Source organism: Sphaeramia orbicularis, chromosome 1 (genome assembly GCF_902148855.1).
Source record: "Sphaeramia orbicularis chromosome 1, fSphaOr1.1, whole genome shotgun sequence".
NCBI lineage: Eukaryota > Metazoa > Chordata > Actinopteri > Kurtiformes > Apogonidae > Sphaeramia > Sphaeramia orbicularis.
Window position 1 is genome coordinate 46,932,444 of NC_043957.1, and position 27,772 is coordinate 46,960,215.

The following is a 27,772-nucleotide window of genomic DNA, read 5'->3' on the forward strand; positions in this document are numbered from 1 at the left end:
ACACAACACCAGCCAATGAGAGCGCAGTGTCACGGAACGCCAGCCAATGAGAGTGCAGCGTCATTGAACAGCAGCCAATGAGAGCACAGCGTCACAGAACGCCAGCCAATCAGAGCGCAGCGTCACAGAACGCCAGCCAATCAGAGCGCAGCGTCACAGAACGCCAGCCAATCAGAGCAGAGTGTCACACAACGTCAGCCAATGAGAGTGCAGTGTCATGGAACGCCAGCCAATGAGAGTGCAGCGTCACAGAACTCCAGCCAAAGAGAGCGCAGCGTCATGGAACACCAGCCAATCAGAGTGCAGCGTCACAGAATGCCGGCCAATGAGAGCGGAGCGTCACAGAATGCCAGCCAATGATAGCAGAGTGTCACACAACGTCAGCCAATGAGAGTGCAGCATCACAGAACTCCAGCTAATGAGAGCGCAGCATCACGGAACACCAGCCAATCAGAGCGCAGCGTCACAGAACGCCAGCCAATGAGAACACAGCGTCACGGAACACCACCCAATCAGAGTTTTGTTTGTGAGCTCATTTTTTAACTCCACACACAGACTTACGCTCGCACTCCCTCACGCACACACACACACTACACAGAAAGGAAAGCATGCCTCCACAGGTTCTTTCTTCTTCTCTTCTATTGCCTTATAGAGTAGATCTGCGCTAACCTGGACCTTTTCCGCTCTTGCTCTTGTTCTGGATCCAACAGCCTCTGTCTTTGGGACTTGTCTCGTCTTTCCTCTTCCAGTTGCAGCCGTTCTCCTGCATGTTTTGTGGTTGAAAAGTGTCTGTGGAGCGTCCACTTTCATTCGTGTTCCACCACAATATTGCAGGCAGTGCAGAACAGTATACTTCTGCTTTTGTGTAACACATCTGGAAACTGACTTGCACGAACTTTGGCAGTGATATTTGTCGGTAAATGTGAGTGTTTTGAATCGCACATGCCTTCATCTTCTCAACCGTCAAAAAGGAAGTGAACGTGATGATGTACATGTCACGTAGACGGGGGTGGAAGAAAGGGGCTAAGGTGATTAGTCAAATTTGTGGAAAATTTGCGGTGATTGGATGAAATTGCAGCGCCACGCAGAATTCGTGGTGATTGGTTGAATTTGCGTTAATAGTTGCGATCACAATATCACGAATTCCTGGGGGGACTGACCAGTGTGTTGACCTGTGGGGATCCATGGGTTCTAGATGTGGTAGTTTTATGCTGTTGTGTATTAGTGCATGCTTTACTGTATTTGTCCAGCAGTCAGCACCAAAGCGTTTTGGTTATAGCAACATGAATGTAAGGCTATTGTATTCCAAAATTACTAATATCTCCCAAAAAATTGGTCCTATCAACTTGCCGTTTTTGTTAGTCTGGTCCTTGACCAAAAATACATACCATACGTTGTAATACTCTAGTAAAAAAACGGAGAAGAAGACGTGGAGCATGCGCATAAAGCCTACTTGGTTCTACTGGATCTGATCTGATATTTCCTCCTGGTTGCCCCTCTCCGTGGTACACCCAAGAGGATGTAGTGAATATTGTTATCTATGGTTGTTTGTTGCTCATTGTAATGAAAGACTAGCTGAAGATTTTGATTCAACGTTACCAATAAGCTCAATAGTTGTTGTAGCACGAGCACTAGTCTGTAGTCCACCATTGTTGTTGTTGTTGTGAAGTGGTGTCTTGCTTCCGGTGCGAAAGGTTAGAGAGGTGGAGCTATGACAAGTTGCATTTTGGTCATACAAAGACGCAAAACCGTTGTTTTTAAATTTGTCCAATCTGGGACCTGGTTTCAAAAAGTCGGTTTAATGTAGATGAAAGGCCTATCCGATACAAAACTTTTGTGGATACGACTAAGACGGTCTTCATATGGACAGGGCCTTATTCAGTTATGTGTCACAGGTGGGATGGTGCCCTAGTGCCCTCCACTGGTACTCATACTCTGTAGGCCTGTTAGATTAATAAATAGTTGTAGTTACAGTGATTTCTAGTGTTTTCATTCTGTACTGTATGTAAACATAAAAGGAATGAACACTAGTGTTGATACCAGGAGACTCAAATCAATCAATTGTAGAGGAAGACTGAAGGTAATGAATGTAATTTTTATTCAGCTTGTACTTGACTGATGTCCATCAGATGTATATGTATCATTAAAACATTTTTAAAAAGCAAACATTCTACACTGAACAAAAATATAAACGCACCACTTTTGTTTTTGCTCCCATTTTTCATGAGCTGAACTCAAAGATCTAAAACTTTTTCTGTGTGCACACAAGGTTTATTTCTCTCAAATATTGTTCACAAATCTGTCTAAATTTGTGTTAGTGAACACTTCTTCTTTGCTGAGATAATCCATCCACCTCACAGGTGTGGCATATCAAGATGCTGATTAGACAGCAGGATTTTTGCACAGGTGTGCCTTAGGCTGGCCACAATAAAAGGCCACTCCAAAATGTGCAGTTTTATCACACAGTACAATACCACAGATGTCACAAGTTTTGAGGGAATATGCAATTGGCATGCTGACTTCAGGAATCTCCACCAGAGCTTTTGCCTGTGAATTGAATGTTCATTTCTCTGCCATAAGCCATCTCCAAAGCTGTTTCAGAGAATTCATGAAGAAGACTGTGCGAGGAAAATGGTGGTCACACCAAATACTGACTGGTTTTCTGACCCCCCTGGACCACCCAATACAGTAAAAGTGCACATTTTAGAGTGGCCTTTTATTGTGGCCAGCCTAAGTCACACCTGTGCAATAATCCTGCTGTCTAATCAGCATCTTGATATGCCACACCTGTGAGGTGGATGGATTACCTCAGCAAAGGACAAAGGAGAAGTGCTCACTAACACAGATTTAGACAAATTTATGAACAATATTTGAGAGAAATAGGCCTTTTGTGTTTGTAGAAAAAGTTTTAGATCTTTGAGTTCAGCTCATGAAAAATGGGAGCAAAAACAAAAGTGGTGCGTTTATATTTTTGTTCAGTGTATATGCCTTTAACATCAAGTCATTATACCTCAAAAACACATGGTTATAAATGCATATGACGCAAAAAGTGAAAAACATGAAGGCAAAAGTAATCACAAAGGCATTTTCTGAAAGCCCACTACAGCAACAAAATGAATTCCCAGTTTACACTTTCTTATATCTATGCTTTCAAGCAAAAAAAGACACTAAATAAGCTCTAACAACAGATATTAAACATCTCTATCAGATTTCAGACTCATACAATTGTAATGGCAATATTACTTATATCCATATATATTCATATATATTCATGTATTTCATATATCATATGGGTTTCTAACTTTATTTCAGATAGTGTGACTTGTTCTGTGTTGTGTCCAGAGTAGAAGGCCAGGCCAACACCTGAGTAGAATGGAGACAATTTCTCACAGGGGTATTATCTCTAAGTTCCTGACACTAGCCAAAACACTTTCTACGCATCATAATTTTCTCATGGGAGACATAAGACTACATGGGATTTGTATTTTCGGGTTCAGACCGTCTCAGTCTATTGTCTGAGTGATATCTCTTTCTATGGAGCTCCAAATAAAGTGATTTCTTTGACACTGAACGTTTGATCTTATCCTTCTTTATTATAGACGAATTAGTAGAGTAATATTTTTCCATAACACAATTGTTGCAAAATTTTTTCTAAAGACATGAGCAGAACTACATTATATGGAAATTCATGCAAACATTGCTGTGCAGAATACCGCTGATTATCTTTCAGTTTTTATTTTATTTTTTTATTTATTTATGAATGTAAAATGGTTCCATCACCAAGAGACTGGCTGTGCAGTCCAGTCACTTATGTCTGAATAAAGAGCTGCTAAATGAAAGTTTATTCATTAGGTTTGACAATGGTGGGCTATGTTTGGTGAGAAAAATGGTGCACAGATATGGCCATATCATCAAAACTCAAGTGTGAAACTTGGTTTATGTAGGATAGATGGTTTTGTGACACAGTTTCCATGTGAAATGTTCACATTTATGACATTTAAATGGACACACTGTTTTCTACTTTCGCTGGATCCAAGTATGTGTATGGAATTTCCAACTTCTCGTTTCTGTCATTGATCTTTACACTTAGTGCGTGAAGCTCGCTCTGAAATTTCTTGATCATCTCTCTGGGTTTCTCCTCAGTGAAATGTTCCTCTGGGTATTGGCCAAGAGGGACCTGGTCAGAAAAAGGATTACAGACAATTTTAAGGTTCAGGAAATGTGGTTTTTCCAGGAGTTTGTGGTGTCTATTATTGCTCTGTTCGTATATTATCCTACTGTTGACATGCTCATGGACATCAATATGATTACCTCCGCCAAGGAGGTTATGTTTTTGCCTGGGTTTGTTTGTTTGTTTGTCTGTCCGTTAGTGTGCAACATAACTCAAAAAGTTATGGACAGATTTGGATGAAATTTTCAGGGTTTGTTGGAAATGGGATAAGGAAGAAATGATTACATTTTGGTGGTGATCGGGGGTGGGGGGGCCCAAGGGGGGGGCCACTGATCGTTAGTGTGCAACATAACTCAAAAAGTTATGGACAGATTTGGATGAAATTTTCAGGGTTTGTTGGAAATGGGATGAGGAAGAAATGATTAAATTTTGGTGGTGATCGGGGGTGGGGGGGCCCACGGGGGGGGCCACTGATCGTTAGTGTGCAACATAACTCAAAAAGTTATGGACAGATTTGGATGAAATTTTCAGGGTTTGTTGGAAATGGGATAAGGAAGAAATGATTAAATTTTGGTGGTGATCGGGGGTGGGGGGGCCCACGGGGGGGGCCACTGATCAGCCTTGGCGGAGGTCTGCGCTCTCCGAGTGCTTCTAGTTTGTATAGTTTTTATGGAGTTCTGGGCACTTCTTTATAGACTATTGAGTACTTACAAAGTCAGAGGACTGTTTGCTGAGAAGCCAAACAGTGGCCATGCCCTGTGCAGTTACACTGACATCAGGGAGGGTCTTCAGTACCGTGTCCTCATTGGCTTCCCCCTTAGTGGTGGGTGGAGGAAGTTGCAGAGTGAGGGGAGTGTTGGGCATCCAGCCATCGTAGTCAAACTGCAGTAGATGAATGATTCTAAATGTTATTACCATCATACTGAGGAATTTCTCAAAGCCAACTACAACCAAGAGACAAAACATCTCCAAGGTAAAGGAAACTATAAAAGGTTAACAACCCACTGCACAATTTAGAAAAATGATAGTAGATGTTTGTTGTAAATGAGAAGGATTTACCTGTCCACTGTTCACAGCTGCATGCTGACAGGAACAAGTAAAAATGGCCATGGTGACAAACCTGACCAACTCAGCCACAGTGGTAAATCTCTGAGGAATTCCTGATAAAATTACAAAGAGTCAATGAAAAATATATTTTCCATATTATAGTTATGGAACAATGTGTTATTGCACATAACACTGGTCAACAACAAATTTATTGTTTAAGTTTTTTTGAGCTGATTTAGGATAATTTTGGTGTGCTGAATCCAAAAATCACATTAATTTTGCTCAATCAGGTCAACTTTCTGAACTATGCTACATATTGGCTTTTTAACATTTTTGCTTACATTTATGGGCATTTTCACATCATATGATACAAAATTCTTTCATATTTCTTGCAATAAACGAGTTCTGAAGATTTTACTTTTGCCAATTTATGATTAATGTTTTTTTTGATATTACAGGTGAATGAAATGGCTTCGACTAGAAGATCTTGCAAAAATAAGCCTGACGTATTCTGCTACATCTGTGGTGAATACATAATAAATAATAAATACATCCTGTTAGAAAATGATTTTTTTTCTCTTAAAACATATATTTTGGGTGAGAACTATATAAAAAATCAATTGATAAAGTCACAAAAATGTAATCAATTTTGTGAGAAGATCAAATTTTTCAAAATCAAATTAGCAAAAAAACCTGACCTGATTGGGAAAAACAGATGTCATTTTTGGATTTAGCGGTGCAAAATGGTCCTAATTCAGTTGAAAAAACCTAGACAACTTGCAAAAAACATTGTTTTGTAACCCAGTGTAATAGGCCACTCATTGTCAGAAAGAGGTTTTTTTCTCCAAGTCTACCTGTGCTCTCTTGAGAATGGAATCCATTTTCATAAATATCCTGAATCCAATTCTGCACTTCAGAGTCTTCCACAACTTCAGCATCTGATTTGTAGTAGAGTGTGAGCAGTCCATTCACAAACCTTTAAGAAATGTTGATATTGTTTAAGTTCAGCGAGATAATAGTAATGAAATGTTTTGAATTTTTATAAAAAGTGATCAGATCTGCATCTATGTCAGAAGTATAGTCAAATATAATGTTCTTTACCTAATACCAAACATGCAAGCAACTCATGGCTTTATTGAATAGAGCCGTCATGCAGAAATCTAGGAAATGTCAAAGTGTTAACATACTATTTCTTCCCACTGTATATTCGTCCAGTCTCTAATTTATTATGTTCATATGTGATGAAATTGTATCTGCAAATATATTTTGTTACAAATCTTGTTACAAAATGATTAAATGTAAATAATGTAATTTTTAAAAGGCAAAAATGGTGGCTCTGAAAAACTAGAAGCCATTTGCAGACAATGTATTTGGTACAATGAAAAACGTGACGGAATTGTTGCAAAGGAACTGTTGGATGAAGCAGAAGAGAGGTATATGCACAAACAGACATCCAAGAGTAGAAGAGTCCTGTGTGTGGTTGAAGTCAATGAAGTGTTATGACCCTGGGTCATAATTTATCTATTTATATGTATATGTATGTGTTTTCTGTTTAGTGTGTGTGTTCTCCCCCGTCCTGTAGGTGTGCTGTGCCCTTTTTGTTTCCGTTTGTTGCAGGTTTCTGATTGGTGGAGCATGATTGCCCAGCCCTTTAAAGATGGCCCTGGAGCTCCCATCCTTGCTCGCTCTTGCCTCCTGTCAGCTCCCAACCCTGTGTTCGTGTGTGTGACCGTCAGTCTTCGTGCTCGTGGAAAACTCCGATTGTTTGTATTTGTAAATAGTTTTTGTTAAATCGAACCTTTTTCTGGTAGGGGAGGTCGGCTCTTTTGTTTTCCCATTTTCTCCTGTTTTTGGTTAGATAGTTAGGTAAGTTTTCTGTATTTTATTTCCTGCATTTATTTTGGTTAGGTAAGGTAGTAAATTGTAAAAGAAGATATTTTGTTTGTTGTTTTAGCCGCTCCCTCCCCTAACCCTTCCTTAGTTGAACAAGATACTGATAATAAATATTGTGAATCTTAGTTTTTGACTGACGTGTGTGCTTGGGAGCTGGGAGGGGACAAAAGTTGAGCACATTATGTTCGCCCTGGTGAACCCCTAGGCCGGGGCGTAACAGAAGAAAAATGTACCCCACTATCCTTCATTTGAACTGATCTGTCTTATTATTCTTGTTTCAGCCATTTCAGCAATAAATTTAAATTTAGTTTGTGGCTATGTGGCTACTTATTTCTGTGAAAAAATAAAGTCTCAGCTCTCATATCTAATGTGAATGTGAATTATGAAAAAAATAATACCATCTAGCAGCATAAATATAAATATGATTAAGCATCATATCATCAGAGTTAATATAATTCCAAATGTAAATGATCAAAAATACCTTTCAAGGATATCCCAGAGCTCACATCCATCATCCCTGTAGTAGAAGTCGGTAACCTTCTGCATCCCTCGGTAAGCAATGTCCTTTTTGATGCAGAGGGAGTCGTAGGTAATGGAGGACAGTGACTTGACCACGAATGGAACCAGACCCTTTCCACCAGAGGCTGAGAACTGGAGGGCAGCAAATATGTCAAATGATTATGTTAAAAGCTCTGTGGAGTATTCAAAAATAATCGATTTAAGGAATTGATTAGTTTTATGTTGTTCTACCAGTGTGAAAACTCCTTGCGGGGATATAAGGCGAACTCGAGCTAAGAAGTTGATCTGCAGGGTGTAGCGAGTGTGAGGACTGAGGAGCTAAGAAAAAGAAAGTACCATTTATTAATAACATTAATAAATATTGGCGGATGTCTTTCCTCCAGTATGTATCATCATTACCTTGAACAGAGGATGCACCATGGGCAGGTTACGCAGCATTGCCATGGTAAAAACTTCAGCCATCAGGTGAGTACGCAGAAAGTGATAGTTGAGCTGATGTTCACTGAAATCTGCACTTCTCACAAAAAGCTTGGCCAACATCCAGTCGTACTTATCATCAGTCGGAAGAAAGATTGGGTTGTCTTCAGCTGGATGCTGCTTGAGCTGCAGAATAAGAAAAGGAATCAACAGTTTTAACATTAGGCATGACAAGAAAATAATTACAAAAATGTACAGGGTGACACAAAAAAACGGGAACTTTTTAACAATCCAATAAAACCAAGAGTGATGGAAGAAAAATATTTTATTCAAAGCAATTGAAACCTTAAACCATGCCATTTAAGAAACAATGATGGAATTTTCATTTTTAAAAAATTACTTCCTGTAGATGGCGTCCTCCTGTACGAATGCATTCTTGAAATCTGCTGTTGAGATTCCTCATTGACCGCTGCAACATCTCAGCTGGGATACTGTGAATTTCATCCTGAATTCTCTGTTTTAACTCATCCAGAGTTCTTGGTCGAGTCGTGTACACTTTACTCTTGAGATAGCCCCACAAGAAAAAATCACAAACGGACAAATCTGGCGATCTAGGGGGCCAGGGAACGTTACCGAATCTTGAGATCACACGGTTACTTAAAAATTCTCGCACAGCCGCCAATGGTTACTAAAATGGGGGTGTGTTTACTTGCTCAAGGTCACTGTCTCGCAGTGCTGCCACTTGCTCATGTCTGCCAATACGCACTTCAAAAATTCCCGTTTTTTTGGGTCACCCCATACTTGTACAGGGTGACCATAGTAACCATTGGCGGCTGTCCGAGAATTGTTCGGTAACCGTGTGATCTCAAGATTCGGTAACGTTCCCTGGCCCCCTAGATCGCCAGATTTGTCCATTTGTGATTTTTTCTTGTGGGGCTATCTCAAGAGTAAAGTGTACACGACTCGACCAAGAACTCTGGATGAGTTAAAACAGAGAATTCAGGATGAAATTCACAGTATCCCAGCTGAAATGTTGCAGCGGTCAATGAGGAATCTCAACAGCAGATTTCAAGAATGCATTCGTACAGGAGGACGCCATCTTCAGGAAGTAATTTTTAAAAAATGAAAATTCCATCATTGTTTCTTAAATGGCATGGTTTAAGGTTTCAATTGCTATGAATAAAATATTTTTCTTCCATCACTCTTGGTTTTATTGGATTGTTAAAAAGTTCCCGTTTTTTTGTGTCACCCTGTATATGCTATAAAAAACATATTTGCACTACAATAATTTATATATGTAACAGGGTCAATAATCTAGCAGCAATGTGGGTACATTATATTGTGTATTGTTATAATTACACAAAATCTGTGCATTTTATTTTAATTTCTTTTGGTTTAGTACCTGACATTGTGGGCCTCCGGATCAGTGTGTGTGGAACTTTTTGTTTTGGTCTGTTCCCCATCGAACCGTTTACAGTGTAACACTGCGCACTATAACTTGAGTTTTCGCGCCTTTGCCTCCTCCCTTTTGTTCCGGTTTTCAATGGGAGAGGTAAGCAGCCATGTAGTTCGTAGAAATTTTTGGTTTAACCTTTGTTAATTTAATTTTTTTTACATGAACCAGCTAGTTTAGGCTGTATTAGGCACTTATAATGTATTTAAACATGTTTCTTTATTATTTGGTTTGTGCAGGAGTGCGCTTTACATGGGGTACTGACCGGAGGTCTTTGTTTTATCATTTTGTCAGGTATGTTGTATTTTGTTTTAATAATTCAATGTATTCCCTTTTGTTCCGGTTTTCTATGGGAGAGGAGTTCGCTTTACATGGGGTACTGACCGGAGGTCTTTGTTTTATCATTTTGTCAGATCAATAAACGGAGACTATCTCCAAAGACACACACGTGCGGGTCTCATCATTAAAAGAGAAAAAGAACACAATGCAGAGTCCGACACCACCGGTTACATATATATACATAAACATATATTTTTACAGACTGTATTCCTGTACATATCCACTCACTTTATAAATACTTCAATTTGCACTTTCTTTACATATTACAATGTAAAACCCACTGTAAATAATATACACATATACATATATTTTTAATAGACCGGACCCACACACCCACTCACTGTATAAAACTCCAATTTGCACTCTGTACATATTCCATTGTAAATCCACTGTAAATCTCAAATCACTGTTATCTCTGTCTCTAGTGGACTATTTGTCTATATTGTGTCTAGGTCCTAATGTTGTCTGGGTTCATGTCGGAACTATATGTCGTGAGCAATGTAAAAACCAAAGCCAAATTCCTTGTATGTGTTCACATACTTGGCCAATAAAGCTGATTCTGATTACTCTAATCTGACCTTTCCCGGTATTTGATCATTAATCTCACCTGAATGGCAACTGGCATCAGTTTGTTTTCAGGTGTTTTGTGGAAGAGGACCAGAGGAGCCATCAGATACTGCTGCTTCCCATTGATGACATTGGCAGGTATTCCATCCAAATTCTTATAGTTGACCAGGAAGATGTTGCCGTTCTGTTACAAATATTAATAAGGAGGAGAAATGACTTTACTCACACGTCTACAGTATGGGTACATGGATCAAATAAAACATGTAAGTTCAAGAACCCTACAGCTTCAGTTAAGAGACTGATCTCATGAAATAGCATTGTATGTTACATCAGTTCTTTTGGCATTTATCATGCTAAGTTAAGTTAAGATCAAATCAAGTAAGACAGTTTCAGTAAATTTCATTTCAGAGCTTGAGACAATCACCTTCATTTCATTTTCCAAGGTAGTTTTACCATCAGGGAAGACCATGCAATTAGTGACAGGGAAGTTATCTGGCAGGGCTGTGCAGAGTGTAATCATCATGGGGTTAACTCCATTTAGGTACTGGTACCCGAAAAACTCATCCTCCTCCCAGTGATCCTGGGTGTACTCTGGAAAAAGCAAAAATCTTGGTATTATTACATGTAGCTGTAGAGACCACCTCTTTGGTTAAAGAGCAACTTCTTGGCCGTTTTCTCAAGTTTTCTCATGCAAAAGCCAAAGGTCTTTGACATTTTAAATTTATGTACACTGTTGCCCATAGAGTTGGAATAAAACATTTTTGCCTATTCTTATGAAATGATTGAGCCAATTTGGTTTATTCTTGATAGATAAAGTGTAACTGAAACTCAGTATTTAATCATTGCACTGGGTCATAGGTGATTAGTATGGTGTATAAATAGGAATAAAATGTGCCTGAAAAAAATTATTCCAACTATACGGGCAACAGTATATTATTCATGTATTTAGTTCTTGAGTTTCTGTCACAGTGGTGGACTGTCATGAGACACTGACTGAAAACTTACTAAAACTGAAAACTTATTTGATACAGCTTTGACAATATTCTTTTTGATTCATGCCAATAAAGGTCATATAATTGAACTGAACTATTAATACATTTGAGCTAGATTTTTTATGACCACGATGGCTGATGGAGGAGAGGAAAATGATTTGGTCTCGGACATACTTAAAAATACATTTTCAAGGCGGACTTTTCCAGAAAAGCTGGACATCGTGAGGAAAGGTCGGCCAACCCTGACACCAGCTAGCTGGTCAAGTGGACATTCTCTGCCCACAAGACAATAGAAACTTATGTAAGGAATACCACTGGACAGAGGAGACTCTCAGCCTTGGCCTCCATGGACATAAAAAAGGACTTAATGATGGAAGTGAAAGGCACAGATCACCTCTATGACAGAGTCACTCAAGTTTTCCTGCACAAAGAAATAAGACTGGACGTTGTATATAAATAATGTGCATCTCTGGTGAGTGGGCTTTATTTTTTTCTAAAAAGTTGTTTTTGTAATAATGGTAGTCACCCTCAAAACACGAAATGTCTCTCTCTTTAATGCCATGCCTTGTTATTTTGTGTTTTTTTCAATGATATTCATGGTTTCTATAATTGTGACATCATAGTGGTGGTATCAAGAGGTGGATTTTACATATATATATATATATATATATATATATATCCACAGGGTGTATCAAAAAAAGGGTTAGGGTTAGAGTTAACTTGGCCTATCGAGTTGAATTAACTTTGAAAGGCAGGAACCAAGGTTATTATTGTTAACGAAAACTAACGAAATGATAAAAACTAGAATTGAAAAAACATTTTTGTTAACTGAAATAAATAAAAACTATAAATAAAAAAAAAGAAGATAACTAACTGAAACTGTACTGTGTGCTTATAAAACTAACTAAAACGTATAAAAATCATGGATAAAATTTCTTTCGTTTTCGTCTTTGTCAATGTAGGATTGATAAGAAAGTGATTTATTTCACTCTAGCAATTTTAGCTAGCAGCACCATATGGTATTTCACGGTCCGTCATTTCTCGTCACTTGTCGTTTAGAGTCTTCTCCACTCTACCTGGAAACATGGAGACTAAAGTTGGGAGAAAGCAGCAGAGTCCTGTCTGGGATTTATGTGAATACGACAGCGAAGATGATAAAAGATACGATAAAACTAAAACTAATACTGAAACTAAACTAAAACTAAGCATTTAGAAAAAAATGAAAACTAATAAAAACTAGCAAACATGCTCTAAAAACGAATTAAAACTAAATGAATTAGAGAAAAATAAGTGAAAACTAAATGAAACTAAACTATAATGAAAAATCCAAAACTATTATAACCTTGGCGGGAACAGCTGCCATGGGTAAAGAAATTAAACCAACATGGTGTCCAAAGTGTTAATGCTGTAACCTGGCAATTTTGTGGAAAACAAGATGGATGCCCAGTGTCTCCTCCCGTGACCTTTGATTGGATTTAAATCCCACCGCTACTTCGCGCAAATCAGTTTTAACTTGGATTGCACAATTTGCCCCTGCTCACTCATGCATGAAAACCTGGGTCTGTAAATTTGGACAAATATCCACCAATCCCCTACCTACCAATGTCCATAAAAGAAAATTCCAAAAATTATCAAATGCGGAACTGGGGGTAATTTTTTCAAAATGTATATATATATTTTTTTTTATACACCCTGTTTGTGTATAGACAGACAGACAGACAGACAGACAGACAGACAGACAGATAGATAGATAGATAGATAGATAGATAGATAGATAGATAGATAGATAGATAGATAGATAGATAGATAGATAGATAGATAGATAGATAGATAGATAGATAGATAGATAGATAGACAGATAGAATTTAACGTATGTCCAAGTATTACTTGATACTGTGCAGTAGACTACCTGACATTTCAGTTTGTCTCCGGGGAAACACTTTCTTAATATCATCAATTGACTTCCAGTTCTCTTTGAGATCTTGCAGTCCGGTCAGTTTCAGCTCTGCCAGCCTGGAGAAGGACAACAGAGGAACTTGATACAATGCTTTCAGTCACTTTGATTAATTAGAACTTTAAGACCTTTACCCAGAAACTGCCGTGAAGAGAAATTCTGCACCCTTAGTAACGGAGAACTGGTCGTCACGAGGCAGAGAAAAAGGATTTATTGGATTTTGGGTTTGCATGGAGCGAGGAAGTCCTGGAGCAAACTCACCCCAGCTGTGAAAAAACAGCAAAGAATACACAAGTGAAGACCTTTAGAAAATCAACTGTGTAAACCTAATATACTAGTATTCATCAGTGTTTAACTTTATAAAATGTTATATCACGATACACTTCAAGAAACCATTGCATGTATATCAATGCATGGTTGTAAATTTATAATTATTTATTTTGCATATAAGATAAGATAAGATAAGGTAAGATAAGATAAGATAAGATAAGATAAGATAAGATAAGATAAGATAAGATAAGATAAGATAAGCCTTTATTTGTCCCACAAGGGGAAATTCCATAATGTATCAGTCTAAAGAAGTGTTTTCAGGTGGAAATATATTACTTTTGTGCTTAATATAAATAGACAGTCTCACACATAGGTATCATTTGAGTCCCACAGCTCCTGCCGTCTGGAGTACCGGCCAAGTTCATGTTTATCATCACAGTCTCTCAGAGCTTTGAAAAGAAAAAACAGCAACAACAACATGATTTTGCACAATGCTGCTGTATCTACAATACTGGGTGTAATGAGACAGGTAAGTAGCTTTTCATAAACCTGTTCCCTCTCTGATCCGGTGGACATTGCGGTCAGTGAGCCAGCTGTAGACAGGAAACGTGAAGGTTTCTCCTTCAGGGGACAGCACTTCAACCTTGTCAACAAGCCAGGAGTCTTGAGAATCTTTATGCCGTTTCTCTAGTTCTATCAGCACCAGTTTTCCAAGTGGCTTAGTGGAGGTCACAAGAAAACTAGAACTCTGGAAGGATAATAAAAATATTTTAACATGTTCAGAAAGACAAATATCAAATATTATTAGGTTTTGTTAAGACAGTGAGTGTTTATATCAGTTTCTCTAAAGTGGTATATTCTTTATAGATCAGTGTTTTTCAACCTTGGGGTCAGGAACCCACGTGGGGTCACCTGGAATTCAAATGGGGTCCCCTGAAATTTCTAGTAATGCATAAAAATAAAAACAAAAACTTACTAATAAAAAATATATTGTGAGTTGAGAGAGACAATCCCAATACATTAAAGACATGACAAACTGTGAAGCTGAAACTGAAGCACTATGGTACTGTTTATCTGTCAAATGTTCATTGTGGTCAGTTTCAGATGCTGCAGCTCTTTCATAATTCATAGTTTGAGTTCTTGTTCAGTATTAATTGTCAGTCTTGTAAATCCAAGCTGGACTGACTGTACATATCCTGACCAAGGAAAATAAAATTCTCACTTTGTGCAGTAATCTACACCTGACTTTTCTGCCCTCATCCATAATAATATACATTATATAGACTAAATGTCGTCTAAAATTAATGTTTATTTGCAGCATAGTATAGCAAACTATTACATGATCAAAAACAAATACATTTTATTAAAAAAAAGTCTCTGTTTTGAATGTCTGGGGTTGTCAGAAATTTGTGATGTTAAAATGTGTTCACGAGCCAAAAAAGGTTGAGGACCATTGTTACAGATTATATTAATCCAAGACCGTAATTTTGTAAAGGTAAAGTTGTGGAAGTGTGTTTTTGATGCTTTAAAGTGTGGAGAGGAAAATTTCAGACTTACCAGCCCCATGACAAAGCCTTCACTTTCTTCACTCTGGAGCAATTTCCGGGGACTTTCCCTGTCTGTGCCCACCAGTTTAATGTAGACATGGTTCTTTGTACCAGCAAATAAACGGCGGCCTGTGTATATGGTCACTATGTAATTTACCATTTTGACTGGAGAACAGAAGAAACCTGGTAGAGAGAAAATAATAGTAACCATTTTCAGCAGATTAGATTGACTGTGTCTCAATGAACAGCCGTCTACCCCATTATGTTGTGACATTATTTCATTGGTGAATGTGCACTGAATAAGTCTGTGTATGTTAAAAATGACCATCAACTATGTTTTTATAAGTCCAATTTGTTAGCTGCTTTCTTTAACATTGGAACAAGAAGTGTAGGATTTCTGGTGAACTCTAGTTCTGTCACATTCCTTTAAATGTCTTCTGTTGATCAATGAACATCGTCCATGTTAAATGATTGAATGCAGGGGCGTAGAATTGCATAGGGACGCTAGGGACACGTCCCTACCAATATCCAGCCACTACTGTGTTGTCACTACCAATTAGTGATGTGACGTTCACGAACGAAGCTAATCTTTTGAACGGCTCTTTGAAATGAACGATGGGAACCGAGTCTTTGTAAAGAGCTGTTCATTTTTTTTAAAATTTTTTTTTAAAGAAGGGAGTGTCTGATTGCCTGTTAATTTAGCGTCACATCATCAGAAAGTGATACACTGTCTGAAAACTATTATATAAAAATATTTTAATTCCACTAGTCAGATATTTTCTCACATTTTAACATACTCTAATTATTACTCACTTTATGGAGATAATTTGCAAAAAAAAAAATAAAACAAAAACCTTTTTGTTCAAGAAAACTGTTAATTACAGTCTAATAACAATTAGCAATTGATTTGCGCAAAAACATATTACTGCAGAGGAGGTTTATCAAAAACAGCAAAGTTACAGTAATGGTAGGGATTGCAGTGTTTGTGATGGTGCATAATTGTCCACTGTGTTGGCTGATATGGAACTAAAACAACAAAACCCACAAATACAAGAGAACAGCTGGAGAATAGCTGGCCACTGTAGCGACCACTATGCATGAAAGGGTTAAAAAATGTGACAATTATTGAGTATTTGGTATTTTTATTTACAGCTCAAGTTGATGAAATAGAAAAAAAGTGTAAAAGAATTAAAAACAAACTGTATGAATTTTTATTTGACATTATTCCACAAGTGTGCGAAAAAGGCACACTTGATGCTAAGTAAGGGCCTCGCTGGATGGGATACTGGGGGGTTAATGCCAAACAGAAACACTTTTTAAAAGTTACTTTACTTATTATTTTAATGCATTTCTATGGAAGAGAGCAACTGTTTAAAAAAAAAACACAAAAAAGAAAATTTGTGGGGAAAATACAATAAAACCTCAGATTCTAAATGTGATTCTAGATGTGATTTTATCCATATTTTTGGGGAATAAATTACATATAATAGTTGAAACTAAAAGCCTTTTTCGCTCAGGCAGTAACTGTACCATCAAACTCTATGATCATTGTATCCCTAATCTGTTCATATGTCATGCATCAACATATTTTTGTCAGGTGACAGACAGTAGAGAGGCAGGAGGAGGTAGAGGAGGAGAGGTGGAAAACTCACAGGTGAGATTAAATAATAATGGATATGTTAATCATTAGAAAAACATCGCAGAATGCATTAAATTCTTGTATTGTCCTTAGATATTCAGATATGCATTATAAACTTGTCAATTACTGATTTTTTTTTTTTTTTCTGACTATGATTGTTTGCTTGTTTGATCAGCTCGACATGATGTGAAATTATGATCGCAAATGCAAAAAAATATCAACTTTCCGGAGTGGTGCTTTGGAGCACTTTTGTGTCCCCACCAATATCAAAATCAAACCTACTCCCTTGATTGAATGTAATAAAAATGAACACTGAGTGAGTGTATAAAACCTGTAATAAATTTATTTGAAAATAAAACCAACACCCTCAAAAAAAAAAAAAATACTGTATTTAACTTATCTTAAATTACCATTTTCTTAATCTGAATGGAACAGTAAACCAGACCCTACTATGTATGTTATAGTCCAATTACAGTACATTGGATGCTTTCAGAAAGCCTTCAAAAAAATTCTCTCTTACCTTGTTCAAGTGGGGAGGAAGCTCCTGTGAAACATTACCATCGCTTCACATATATATAAGCAAACACAGGAGGTGTGTCCAAGTGTAATAAAATATTTTTCCAGATAAAATGTTGGGCATGTATGAACTACTACTTGTTTGGAAATGAAGATGCAAGTGGTTAAAAAAAAATCACATCAAGTCACCGCAAGTAATCAAGGAATCAAGGAATCAAGAAACTGCTATGATCAAGTGCCAAGTCAACAAACAACACTTTGACTTCTATGTCATCCATATTCAAAATACATTATTATTAGAATTAAATGTGACATGATAGTTCAATTCAACCCCAATATTCCAGACACATGCTACAAATGTGGCAGAAAGGGCACATTATACCATTTCCTACGGGACTGCCCACAAATACAGGCTTTTTGGAGTGAAGTAATAAAATCAAATAAAAGTGAAGAAATGATTTTTTATGTTACAGGTATAAAATTATTAATAGATGCCAAACTCTGTATCTTTGTTTTTTTCCCTGCAAATCATAACCTTAGCAAGACCAACAAATATATGATTACCTTATGCATGTTACAAGCTAAATACACCATAACCAAATGTTGGAAATCCACTATGAAACCAAGTGTTTGTGCATGGCTTGCAGGACTGTCGAACACTCTACCACTGGAAAAAGATCTGTCTTGGCGGAGGTCTGCGCTCTCCGACTGCTTTTCTTATTATGTTTGTCGCCATGTTTATGAAATGACTTCTTATGTCATCTCACAATAATAATAATTAAAAAAAAATTATCCCATTTGTGATTCAATGGAAAAACTGACATTACACACTTCTGGTTTTTTTTAACATTTAGTAAATATCGGTAAAGTTTAATTACTTCCGCCAAGGAACGGTGGAGGTTATGTTTTCATCTGGGTTTGTTTGTCTGTTTGTCTGTCTGTTAGCAAAATAACTCAAAATTTTATGGACGGATTTAGAAGAAATTTTCTGGAAATGCTGATACTGGCACACGGAACAAATGATTACATTTTGGTGGTGATTGAGGGGGGGGGGGGGGAGGGTTGATCTGCTTTGGCGGAGGTCTGTGCTCTCTGAGTGCTTTTCTAGTTTCAAACAGGTTTATGAGCAGAGACATCAGACAGAGGTGAGTTATTGTAAAGTGAAATTGCATGTGGCTGCAGATTTTGACACTATTATTCCTATATTTTTTGGCTAGAGGAAGTGCCCTTTTAACTCCGTACTCTATCCACTAATCCTTATTGATTAATGGCTCTTTAACTCTCCCAGACAATGATCATTCCAGGGATTAGCTGAGCTGAGCAGTGAGGCGCACCTTCTCTGGATTTATGCAGGGAGGAATTTCTGAGTCACTTTACCACTTTTTGTGACGAAAAATAAACTGTTCACCTGCTGAGTGTTCTGTAATATTATCCTTTTGAGAAAACTATGAAAATATGGATGATTGTGGCCAGCAATGTTCAATCATATGCCCTAAATTGTCTTTACTTTAATGCTGCTTGGTTTACTTTCCTAAATCAACAAACCTGTTTTGCATAGTGCTGTATATAGTACTGTAAGGTTACATAAGATTAACAGAGGTTATGTTTGCTGGGTTATGGTTTATACCACAGGTGTCAAACATGCGGCCCGGGGGCCAAATCTGGCCCGCCAAGGGGTCCAGTCTGGCCCTTGGGATGAATTTGTGAAATGCAAAAATTACACTGAAGATATTAACAATCCTTTTAGTTCAGGTTCCACATTCAGTCTCAAGTGGGTCAGACCAGTAAAATACTATCATAATAACAGATAAATAATGACAACTCCAAATGTTTCTCTTTGTAAATGTAAATATTTTCATGTATTTACACTAAAACAAAGTATAATTTTGCAAAAAATGTGAATAACCTGAAATGTCTTAAGAGAAGCACGTACAACTTTAACAATATTCTGCCTGTTATTAAATGTTTTGTGTATTTGTAGATCCACTGTGATCTGTAAGTTCTAATGTACATGTGTAAATGATAAACTGAGGCATAATATTGTTAAAATTACACTTATTTTTTCAGTTTGTTCATGTTATTCACATCTTTTGACAGGATAGTTTGTAGATGTAAACCTGTTCATAATGTAAATGAACTTTTTTTGCACTAAAACATAGAGAAAAGTTTGGAGTTGACATTATTTATATATTATTATGTTATTATTTTACTGGTTCGGCCCACTTCAGATCAAATTTAGCTGAATCTGGCCCCTGAACTAAAATGAATTTGACACCCCTGGTTTATACCAATACGACGTAAACCACCTTTGTGATACAGAAAACAAAGGGTTAAACCAGAAGTTACAGTACTTTGCTAATAACTTATTTCTGCATCATGATACAGCGCCCAGGTTCAATTTCTGAATGATCACAGTGACATTAATGATTTCTAGGTGTGTGCAAAGGTAATTTTAATTTCAATAGTGGCAAAACAACAGCAGTGACTGGGTGTGACTTATTTAGCTGAGCAGTTTCTTGGCATCAAGTAGTGTGCTCATTAAAAACCAAAAACAAACAAAAAAAAAAAAAAACATGTTTTAACTGCCAAAAAGACTTGCTTACCGTTGAATAACCAGCTCATTGCCAAGTAAAAAAAAAAAAAAAATTCCAGGAAAATAATACAGAACCCAACTTGTGTGACTGTTGAGCAACACAAGACACCTGTTGATCCAGTTACACTACTTATGTGCCAAGATCATTTCAATCAGTGTCAAAAAAAAGGTACGGACTGACTTTTTTAACTGATGAATCCAGTTTTTTTCAGCATATGACAGTTTTAGAAAACACACAAAAACAGGGCATACTAATAATTAATCAAGTCAGTCCAGAGTACGTATGAGGAATCTTCCAAATGTAAAACCACTTACAGTTTTTCCTCAGTCGCTTTGGTACATTTCTCGAATTGTCCTCGACATTTGCAAAACGGTGCATTTCCCAAAACAATTCGTACAAATAGCAAAACACCACAGATTACCTGCAAAACCCAGTCCAGTCTCTCGCTCAAAATCCTTAGTTCATCTCTCAAAAGTAAATATCTGCGGCAATGAACATGTCAGTGCCATCAGAATGACAAATCTTTGTGTCATTGTGTACAGATAAGACAGTTCAACAGCGTAGTCATGTTGTCAATATAACAGTGTATTCTGGAGGGATGTTCTGATGTAAACTATGGCTAAAGTTTTGATGATAATTCAGACCATGTCATTGCGATACAGAAAGGAAAAGAGAGCACTGCACGGCATATAGAAAAAACACAAAAGTAGAAAATGTGAACATAAGACAATCAATCTCCTTTGGGAAAACTGTACATACAGTGCTGTAGGAATTACAGCCCAGTCTTCCTACACCTGCTGACGTTCCTGTTTGTTCACCCACAAATTCTCATCTACTGTACATCACAAAAAAATATCTTCTGTTGTGATGCAGCGTAGAAAGAATCTTTTAGAGTATCTTATGCAAGCATCTGCTGTGACATATTATGACAACTTGTTCAACCATTTTGCATGTAAAGACTTATGTGATAAACTAATGCCTAAATGTTGTGTGTGGGGGGGGTGAGACTATTCAACAGAGACCCATTAAAATACACTTTGGTTAACATAACAAAAGCAATTGATATTGTAGGAAACAGCAGAGAATTGTACATAATCATTTGTATGGTTGTACTAAAGCATTTGAAACTTGTTCCAAAAAAAAAAATAGGACCAATGGCCCTGTAGCTTACCGGCTAAATTAAAAGCTTTGGGAAATGTATCCAGATGCCATTTATTATCACCCAGTTCTGTGTATTTATTATATTACAGAAATAGCCCATGTTTTGGTCATATTCCAATCAGATCTGTAAAAAAAATTCAAATTCCAACTTGATATCATTGATACTGATTTATTGGATCAATCCACCTCCTATCTCTTATAAAGGGAAAATTTTTTAAAGTCACACCAAATCCAGAATCAGATCCGGATCGAAATAATTTCAATACCTTGTGTTGACATCATCATAAAGAAGCTGTATATCAAGTTTGAAGTCAATCAGAACTGGAGTTTGGGATAAAAAGACAATTGAAATGTTTTCCCCATAAGAGCCCATGTTAAATTTTCCGCAAGTTTCCGGATCCAGAAGAAGATCCTGATCCGCATGTGGACATTATGTTTTGGTCATCTCCCCATCAGGGCTGGACTGTAGAAATTTACACTTGATATCATTTATATTTACTGAGTTATTGCATCCATCCACTTCCTATCTCTTATAATGGGGAAATTTTTCAAAGTGGCATCAAATCCAGAATCAGATCCGGATCCAAATAATTTCACTAACTTTTGTTCACATCATTAGAAAGAAGCTGTATACCAAGTATGAAGTCAATCGGAATTGTAGTTTTGGAGAAGAACACGATTGAAATTTTTGTAACGGACGACAGACGACGACAGATGACGACGACAACAGACGCCGACACTGATGGATGCCGCATGACGACAATAGCTTATGGCCTGTCAGCCAGTAAGCTAAAAATGGCTCACAAAAGGACTGTCATGGCAAGATAACTTGTGAGTTATCTTGCTAACAGGTGGACAAACAAGCAAAAAATCTGCCTCCGCTCCCCCGATGATCACCAAAATGTAATCTTTTATTCCTTGTGCCAGTATCAACATTTCCTGAAAATTTCATCAAAATCCGTCCATAACTTTTAGAGTTATCTTGCTAACAAACAGACAAACCCAGATGAAAACATAACCCCCTTGGCAGAGGTAAAAAGACAAGAGCCCCAAACATTGAGAAATCCTAGAGATATTTGTTTTACAGAAGTTGTAAGTATGAATCAAAGTTTTTCATTAAGTCTTTATCAAGATTGTCTCAAGTCCTCAAAAACGTGACTGTAGTCTGAATTCAATCAAGTTATTTGACCGAAGTCCCCCACCTCTGTGGAAAAAAAATTTCAAACTTGCCCTTGTGACTGAAGGGTTGTTGGTTTTGTAATGGCAAAATTACTTATATCAATATATATTCATATATATTTTCACATATTTCATATATCATATAGGCTTCTAACTCTATTTCAGATATATTCATGTCACTGTGTATTATAGAGCAGTTTGGACCTCTTTTGTGTTGTGTCCACAGTAGAAGGCCAAACCAACATTTCTCACAGGGGTCTTATCTTTAAGTTCCTGACACTAACCAAAACACTTTCCACACATCATAATTTTCTCATGGGAGACAGAAGACTACAGGGTGATTTGTATTTTTGGGTTCAGACTGTCTCAGTCTTCGTCTGAGGGGTATCTCTTTCTATGGAGCTCCAAATAAAGGGATTTCTTTTTTTTTTTTTTTTTAAGAAGTTTGGAATTTTATTCTTATTTACTCCCGTGCCATGAGCTTCTGCTTCTTCAGCTTCTTCTGTGAAACCTTTTTCTTCTGGGCCACCTCCTCTTCTGGTTTGGGGACGATCTGCTCCTTCTCCGTGAGGATCATCTCGATGTGGCAGGGGGAGCTCATGTAGGGGTTGATGCGACCATGGGCGCGGTAGGTGCGTCTCCTCATCTTGGGGGCCTTGTTGACCTGGATGTGCTCGATGACCAGAGAGTCCACATCCAGACCCTTCAGCTCAGCATTGCTCTCAGCATTCTCGAGCATGTGGAGAAGGAACTCAGCACTCTTCTTTGGCCAACGTCCCTGTGTCCAGCCAAACTGTTTGGCCTGAGCACATCTTCCAACACCACCGTTGTAGCGACGGAAAGGGACACACTGGTGCTTGACAATCACATCCTTTAGGTACTTGTTAGCTTTACGGATGTGCATGCCCTTGATGGCCTGGGCTGTCTCACGGGTGTTCTTAAAGTGAACACGGAGGTTGGAGCCCCTCGACTTGCATGATTTAGTCGGGTTCTCGGGGTCAAGTGAGTAGCGGACCATTTTCAGATATCTCTGAGGCCGCGGAAGGAAGAGACAAAAGATGCATGATGATGATGCATGATTCTCCAGACCAGCAGAGAAATTGTTTGCTGATGTGCTGACCTGCTGTTGGAAAAGGTGCTCAACCTCATAAATCCCTGGGTGCCTGTCATTGCAGCCGTCTGCTCCTGGTCTACAGTGTGTGGTGTGTTCCTGCAGGTTCAGCTGGTGAAAAGCAGAGTGTCAGTTGTAGTGTGTGTTGTACAATACATACTGACAAAGAAAGATTCTTCTAGATCAGGGCTGTCAAATTTATTTTAATTCAGGGGCCACATACAAAACAATTCTACCTCAAGTGGGCCGCACCAGTAAAATAACAGCATAATACCCTAGATATGATGTTAACTCTTTCTCTATGTTTGAGTGCAAAAATGTAAAATTACAGTTATGAGCTATCTTTTCAAAGAAATTTGAAAAACGTGAATAAAGATGAAGAACCTGAAATTTATTAAGAAAAGTACATGCAATTTTAACAGTATTATACTTCAGCTCATCATTTACACACATGCATTACAACTTCCAGATCACACATCTACAAAGGCACAACATATTTAGGAATGTGCATAATACTGTTAAAATTCCAAATTTCTCTCGGCATTTCAGGTTCTTTGTACATTGTTGCCCAAAAAGTTGGAATAACTTTGTTTTCTGACATATTCCTCTTTTTACTCCTATTTCTACACATCAGTATTCACTTTGACCAGGTACAATGATTACATACAAAGTCCCAGTTACACTTTATCTATCAAGAATAAATCACACTGTCACAATCATTTCATGAGAAGAGGTAAAAATATTTTATTCCAACTTTATGGTCAATAATGTATTTGTTCATGTTATTCACATTTTTGTGAAAGGATGATTTATAAATAAAAATATATTTTCATCATATAATTTAACTTTTTTCAAACCAAAACAGAAAAATTTGGAGTTTTCATAACTCATAGGTTATTGTGTTAGTATTTTACTACTTCAACCCACTTCAGATCAAATTTGGCTGTATGTAACCCCTGAAGGATTTCGACACCCTTGACTGTTAATATCTTTGGTGCAATTTTTTTCACTTTACAAATTCATCCCACAGGCCAGACTGGACCGTTTGGTGGGCCTAACCCTAACCCAGGCCGTATGTTTGACACCCCTGGTCTTGATGAAATAGTGTATTTTCAATAACCCTATACTGTTTTTCTAACTGAGTTTTTGTCACTGTATTTTAGTTGTGGCTTTTAAAATGTGATTGAGGAAAATGGGTGAGGTATTTGCCATAGTTGTACCTTTATTATAGATGAAAGAGTGATATTTTTTTTGTCCTTTTTTCAATGAGATGGTTAAAAATTTCTGACATCTATTTCCCAGGACAGGCCTGTCATTTACAGGCATTGATGTCACCTCCAGGAAGAGAAGAGTTATTATTATTATTATTATTATTATTATTATTATTGTTATAGACTTATATAGATGATAGGTGAGCTGCAAATGTGTCCAATATATTCATAAAATGGCCCTGTCTCTGACCTTGACCTTCATGTGCTATTGGGAATGATCCTTTCCACTTGTGAATTTAAATTAAAAGTGCGTTGTGTTGAAGTGGTTTTGCTGTCGTAGCAAAACGAAAAGTGGCCGACACACAATTTATCCTGACCTACTTGGGTAAAAGAGTTTTGGATGTGTTAATTCGTCTGCTACAACATTTAATTAATTTTTTTTTTTGCAAATTGCGTATGCAATAAATGTGCAAAATCATCAGCTAATGTGAAAGGTTAAAATGCCTTAATTTTTGTTGGTTAAAAAGTGCATTATTTCTTTGAAATGTTGTCCATGGGTCATTAAGAAGTCTATTTATTCTCAGGTATTATTATAGCTTTATATATATTAGTACTGAAGAACACAGGTACAATATAATTACATTTATATTTTGTTAATGAGAGAAAATATAGGTTTACTATTTACTAACTAGATTTAATATTACATTTAAAATGGTTGTTATTAAAATCATTACATATTTTGTTTAAAAAGCTAATGTATTTATAAAAGTTTTATTTAAAACTAGCAATGCACCGTTTTGTTCGATGTTTCATGTCTGATTGATTTATACTGTCTCAGAGGAAGTTGTTGTACGCATGTGCGTCATTGAGATCATTATTGTAATGGCTGTCGTTGAATAAACTACGGACGAGTGAGGACACGTAGCTAGTTCATGGTCTTTTCAAAAACTCACACAACGCAGCCATCTCCCTCAAACGTCCAGGCAGAGAACACAACACTAACAGCAGCAGAACATTAATAAAAGTATTGTTTATCATTTGCTCTCTGCCATGTTGAAAAGTTCAAAGGTTATTTTCATCACGGCAGCTTGTGTATCAAATTTTTTTCCCAGTTCCCCAGTGGAAAATACGACATGAGGGGGCGTTCATGTGCAATTTTTGAGTTCGTAACTAGCTTTCACCATAATTCCCATGGCACGTGAAGGCAGGATTAATACGGTTTAGTCAGAAAAAATATTTAGTTTAGTCTTTTGCAAGGCTGGGAGGTAAAACAGTAAACTAAAGTAAATTAAGCTATCTAGTACAAACAGATAACAAAACATTAGGATGTTGTACATAAGCCTGCATTATGGGGGAAAAGGTCAATATCAGAGAAACAGCCACAGTTCACAGAAGTCGATTAAGTCAGTCCTCAGAGATCCAAGGGGAAACTTCTGCTTTCAGCTCACACAGACTGCATGAGAGGGGATGATAAGATCCACAAGAAGAAATTAGCTGTGCAGGTTTCTAGACGACTGCAAAACTGTCCGTATTCTTCAGTGCACCTATACAGGGTGGGGAAGTAAAATTTACAATATTTTGAGGCAGGGATTGAAAGACAGTGTATGACCAATTCGTTTATTGAAAGTCATGAGAATTTATTTGCCACAAGGAAATTTACATAATAGAAAATGTTTTTAATTCTATGTGTCCTCCTTCTTTCTCAATAACTGCCTTCACACGCTTCCTGAAACTTGCGCAAGTGTACCTCAAATATTCGGGTGACAACTTCTCCCATTCTTCTTTAATAGTATCTTCCAGACTTTCTCGTAATAGTTTTGCTCATAGTCATTCTCTTCTGTACGTTATAAACAGTCTTTATGGACACTCCAACTATTTTTGAAATCTCCTTTGGTGTGATGAGTGCATTCAGCAAATCACACACTCTTTGACGTTTGCTTTCCTGATTACTCATATGGGCAAAAGTTTCTGAAAAGGTATGGATAATAGTGTTAGGAATGATTATGACATCAATATATGTTTGGTTTCAAAACAATTGACGTAGTGCCTGCTGAGAAAAAACAACTAAATGTTTGTTGTAAATTTTGCTTCCCCACCCTGTATGTACAAAAAATGTTATTTAAATCTCTCTCACCGTCTACCTTATGTATCCGAACCAACAGCAGAAGAGTGTCTAAAAGCCGCTATTCATGATGCAATTTGCTAAAAATAAATACATACATACATACATACAGTACATAAATCAGGCCCTTATCAGTTCTATTTCCAGTGTCGTGCATTTATATACAATCTCATAAATTACACGTAACAGCAACCACAGCCTTCAGGCACAACTGCCAGCCTTGCAGGCAAACTCTTGCTTCGTGTGAAGGAATAATTAGATCAGTGCAAAAGCGTTGGGTTATGACATTTAAAGAGTATGTGTCAGCTTTATGGACCAACCCTTTACTTGTGTGTGAAAAAACCACATACAAACAAAACAATCATTAGGGCCTTATCAGATTTATTTCCAGTATCATGCATTAATATACAAGCTATCTCATAAATTACGCACAACAGCAACCACAGCCTTCAGGCAGAACTGCCAGCCTTGCAGGCAAACTCTTGCTTAGTGTGTGATTAGGGTGAGGGAAGAATTAGCTCAGTGTACAAATGTTGGGGTGTGAGAGTTTACCACTGTGTATCACTTCTGTGGGCCCATCACAGAATTTTTTGGCGATTCCGTGATAACCATGACAGATTTGATGTAGAGGTCTGTGGCCAGTACACGGAATTCTGCAAGACCAGGTTGACCAGGTCTGTCTAGGACATGTCCTGGTCAACAGATGAGTATGTTACCGTTATCCTGGAGCTACTGTCACCAACAGTTTTGATTATGAGGAATTATGTTATTATATGACAGGCGTAGGTGAAGAGCAGCTTGACCTTAGCATTTTGCTGCCATAAGGGTTGGTAGTAGTTGTACCGGTAGCTCATAATAAGCGGGCTGATTATTCCTCATCGGAGCCCCAAAGGATCTGCAATAACCCGCTGTGCAGTAGACTAGAGCCCGACCGATTAATTGGCCGGCCGATTAATCGGGCCGATTATAGCGTGTCACCAATTAATCGACATCGGCCAATATGTAGCCGATGTAGCCGAAATATTAACTTTTTTTGCTGTGCGGAGATTCTGTCACTCGCTGTTCCTGTG

The 27,772-nt window shown here is 37.5% G+C and overlaps 1 protein-coding gene and 1 pseudogene across 1 annotated transcript; both read right to left on the bottom strand.

Annotated features, from left to right (window-relative positions):
* Positions 1–2,864: 2,864 nt before the first annotated feature.
* On the bottom strand, positions 2,865–17,351 carry LOC115417811 (arachidonate 15-lipoxygenase B-like). The gene is made up of 15 exons (XM_030131978.1): positions 17,329–17,351; positions 15,180–15,352; positions 14,172–14,370; positions 13,990–14,071; positions 13,487–13,618; positions 13,308–13,411; positions 10,831–10,997; positions 10,447–10,590; positions 8,030–8,233; positions 7,862–7,948; positions 7,593–7,762; positions 6,073–6,194; positions 5,231–5,331; positions 4,883–5,053; positions 2,865–4,177 (listed from the first exon to the last, which is right to left on the bottom strand). Exons 2-15 carry the CDS (start codon positions 15,327–15,329, stop codon positions 3,998–4,000), a joined length of 2,013 nt encoding a protein of 670 aa, XP_029987838.1. The 5' UTR covers positions 15,330–15,352; positions 17,329–17,351; the 3' UTR covers positions 2,865–3,997.
* A 5,328-nt stretch (positions 17,352–22,679) lies between these two features.
* LOC115428041 (60S ribosomal protein L17 pseudogene) lies at positions 22,680–23,308 on the bottom strand (annotated as a pseudogene).
* Between the last annotated feature and the right edge of the window lie 4,464 nt (positions 23,309–27,772).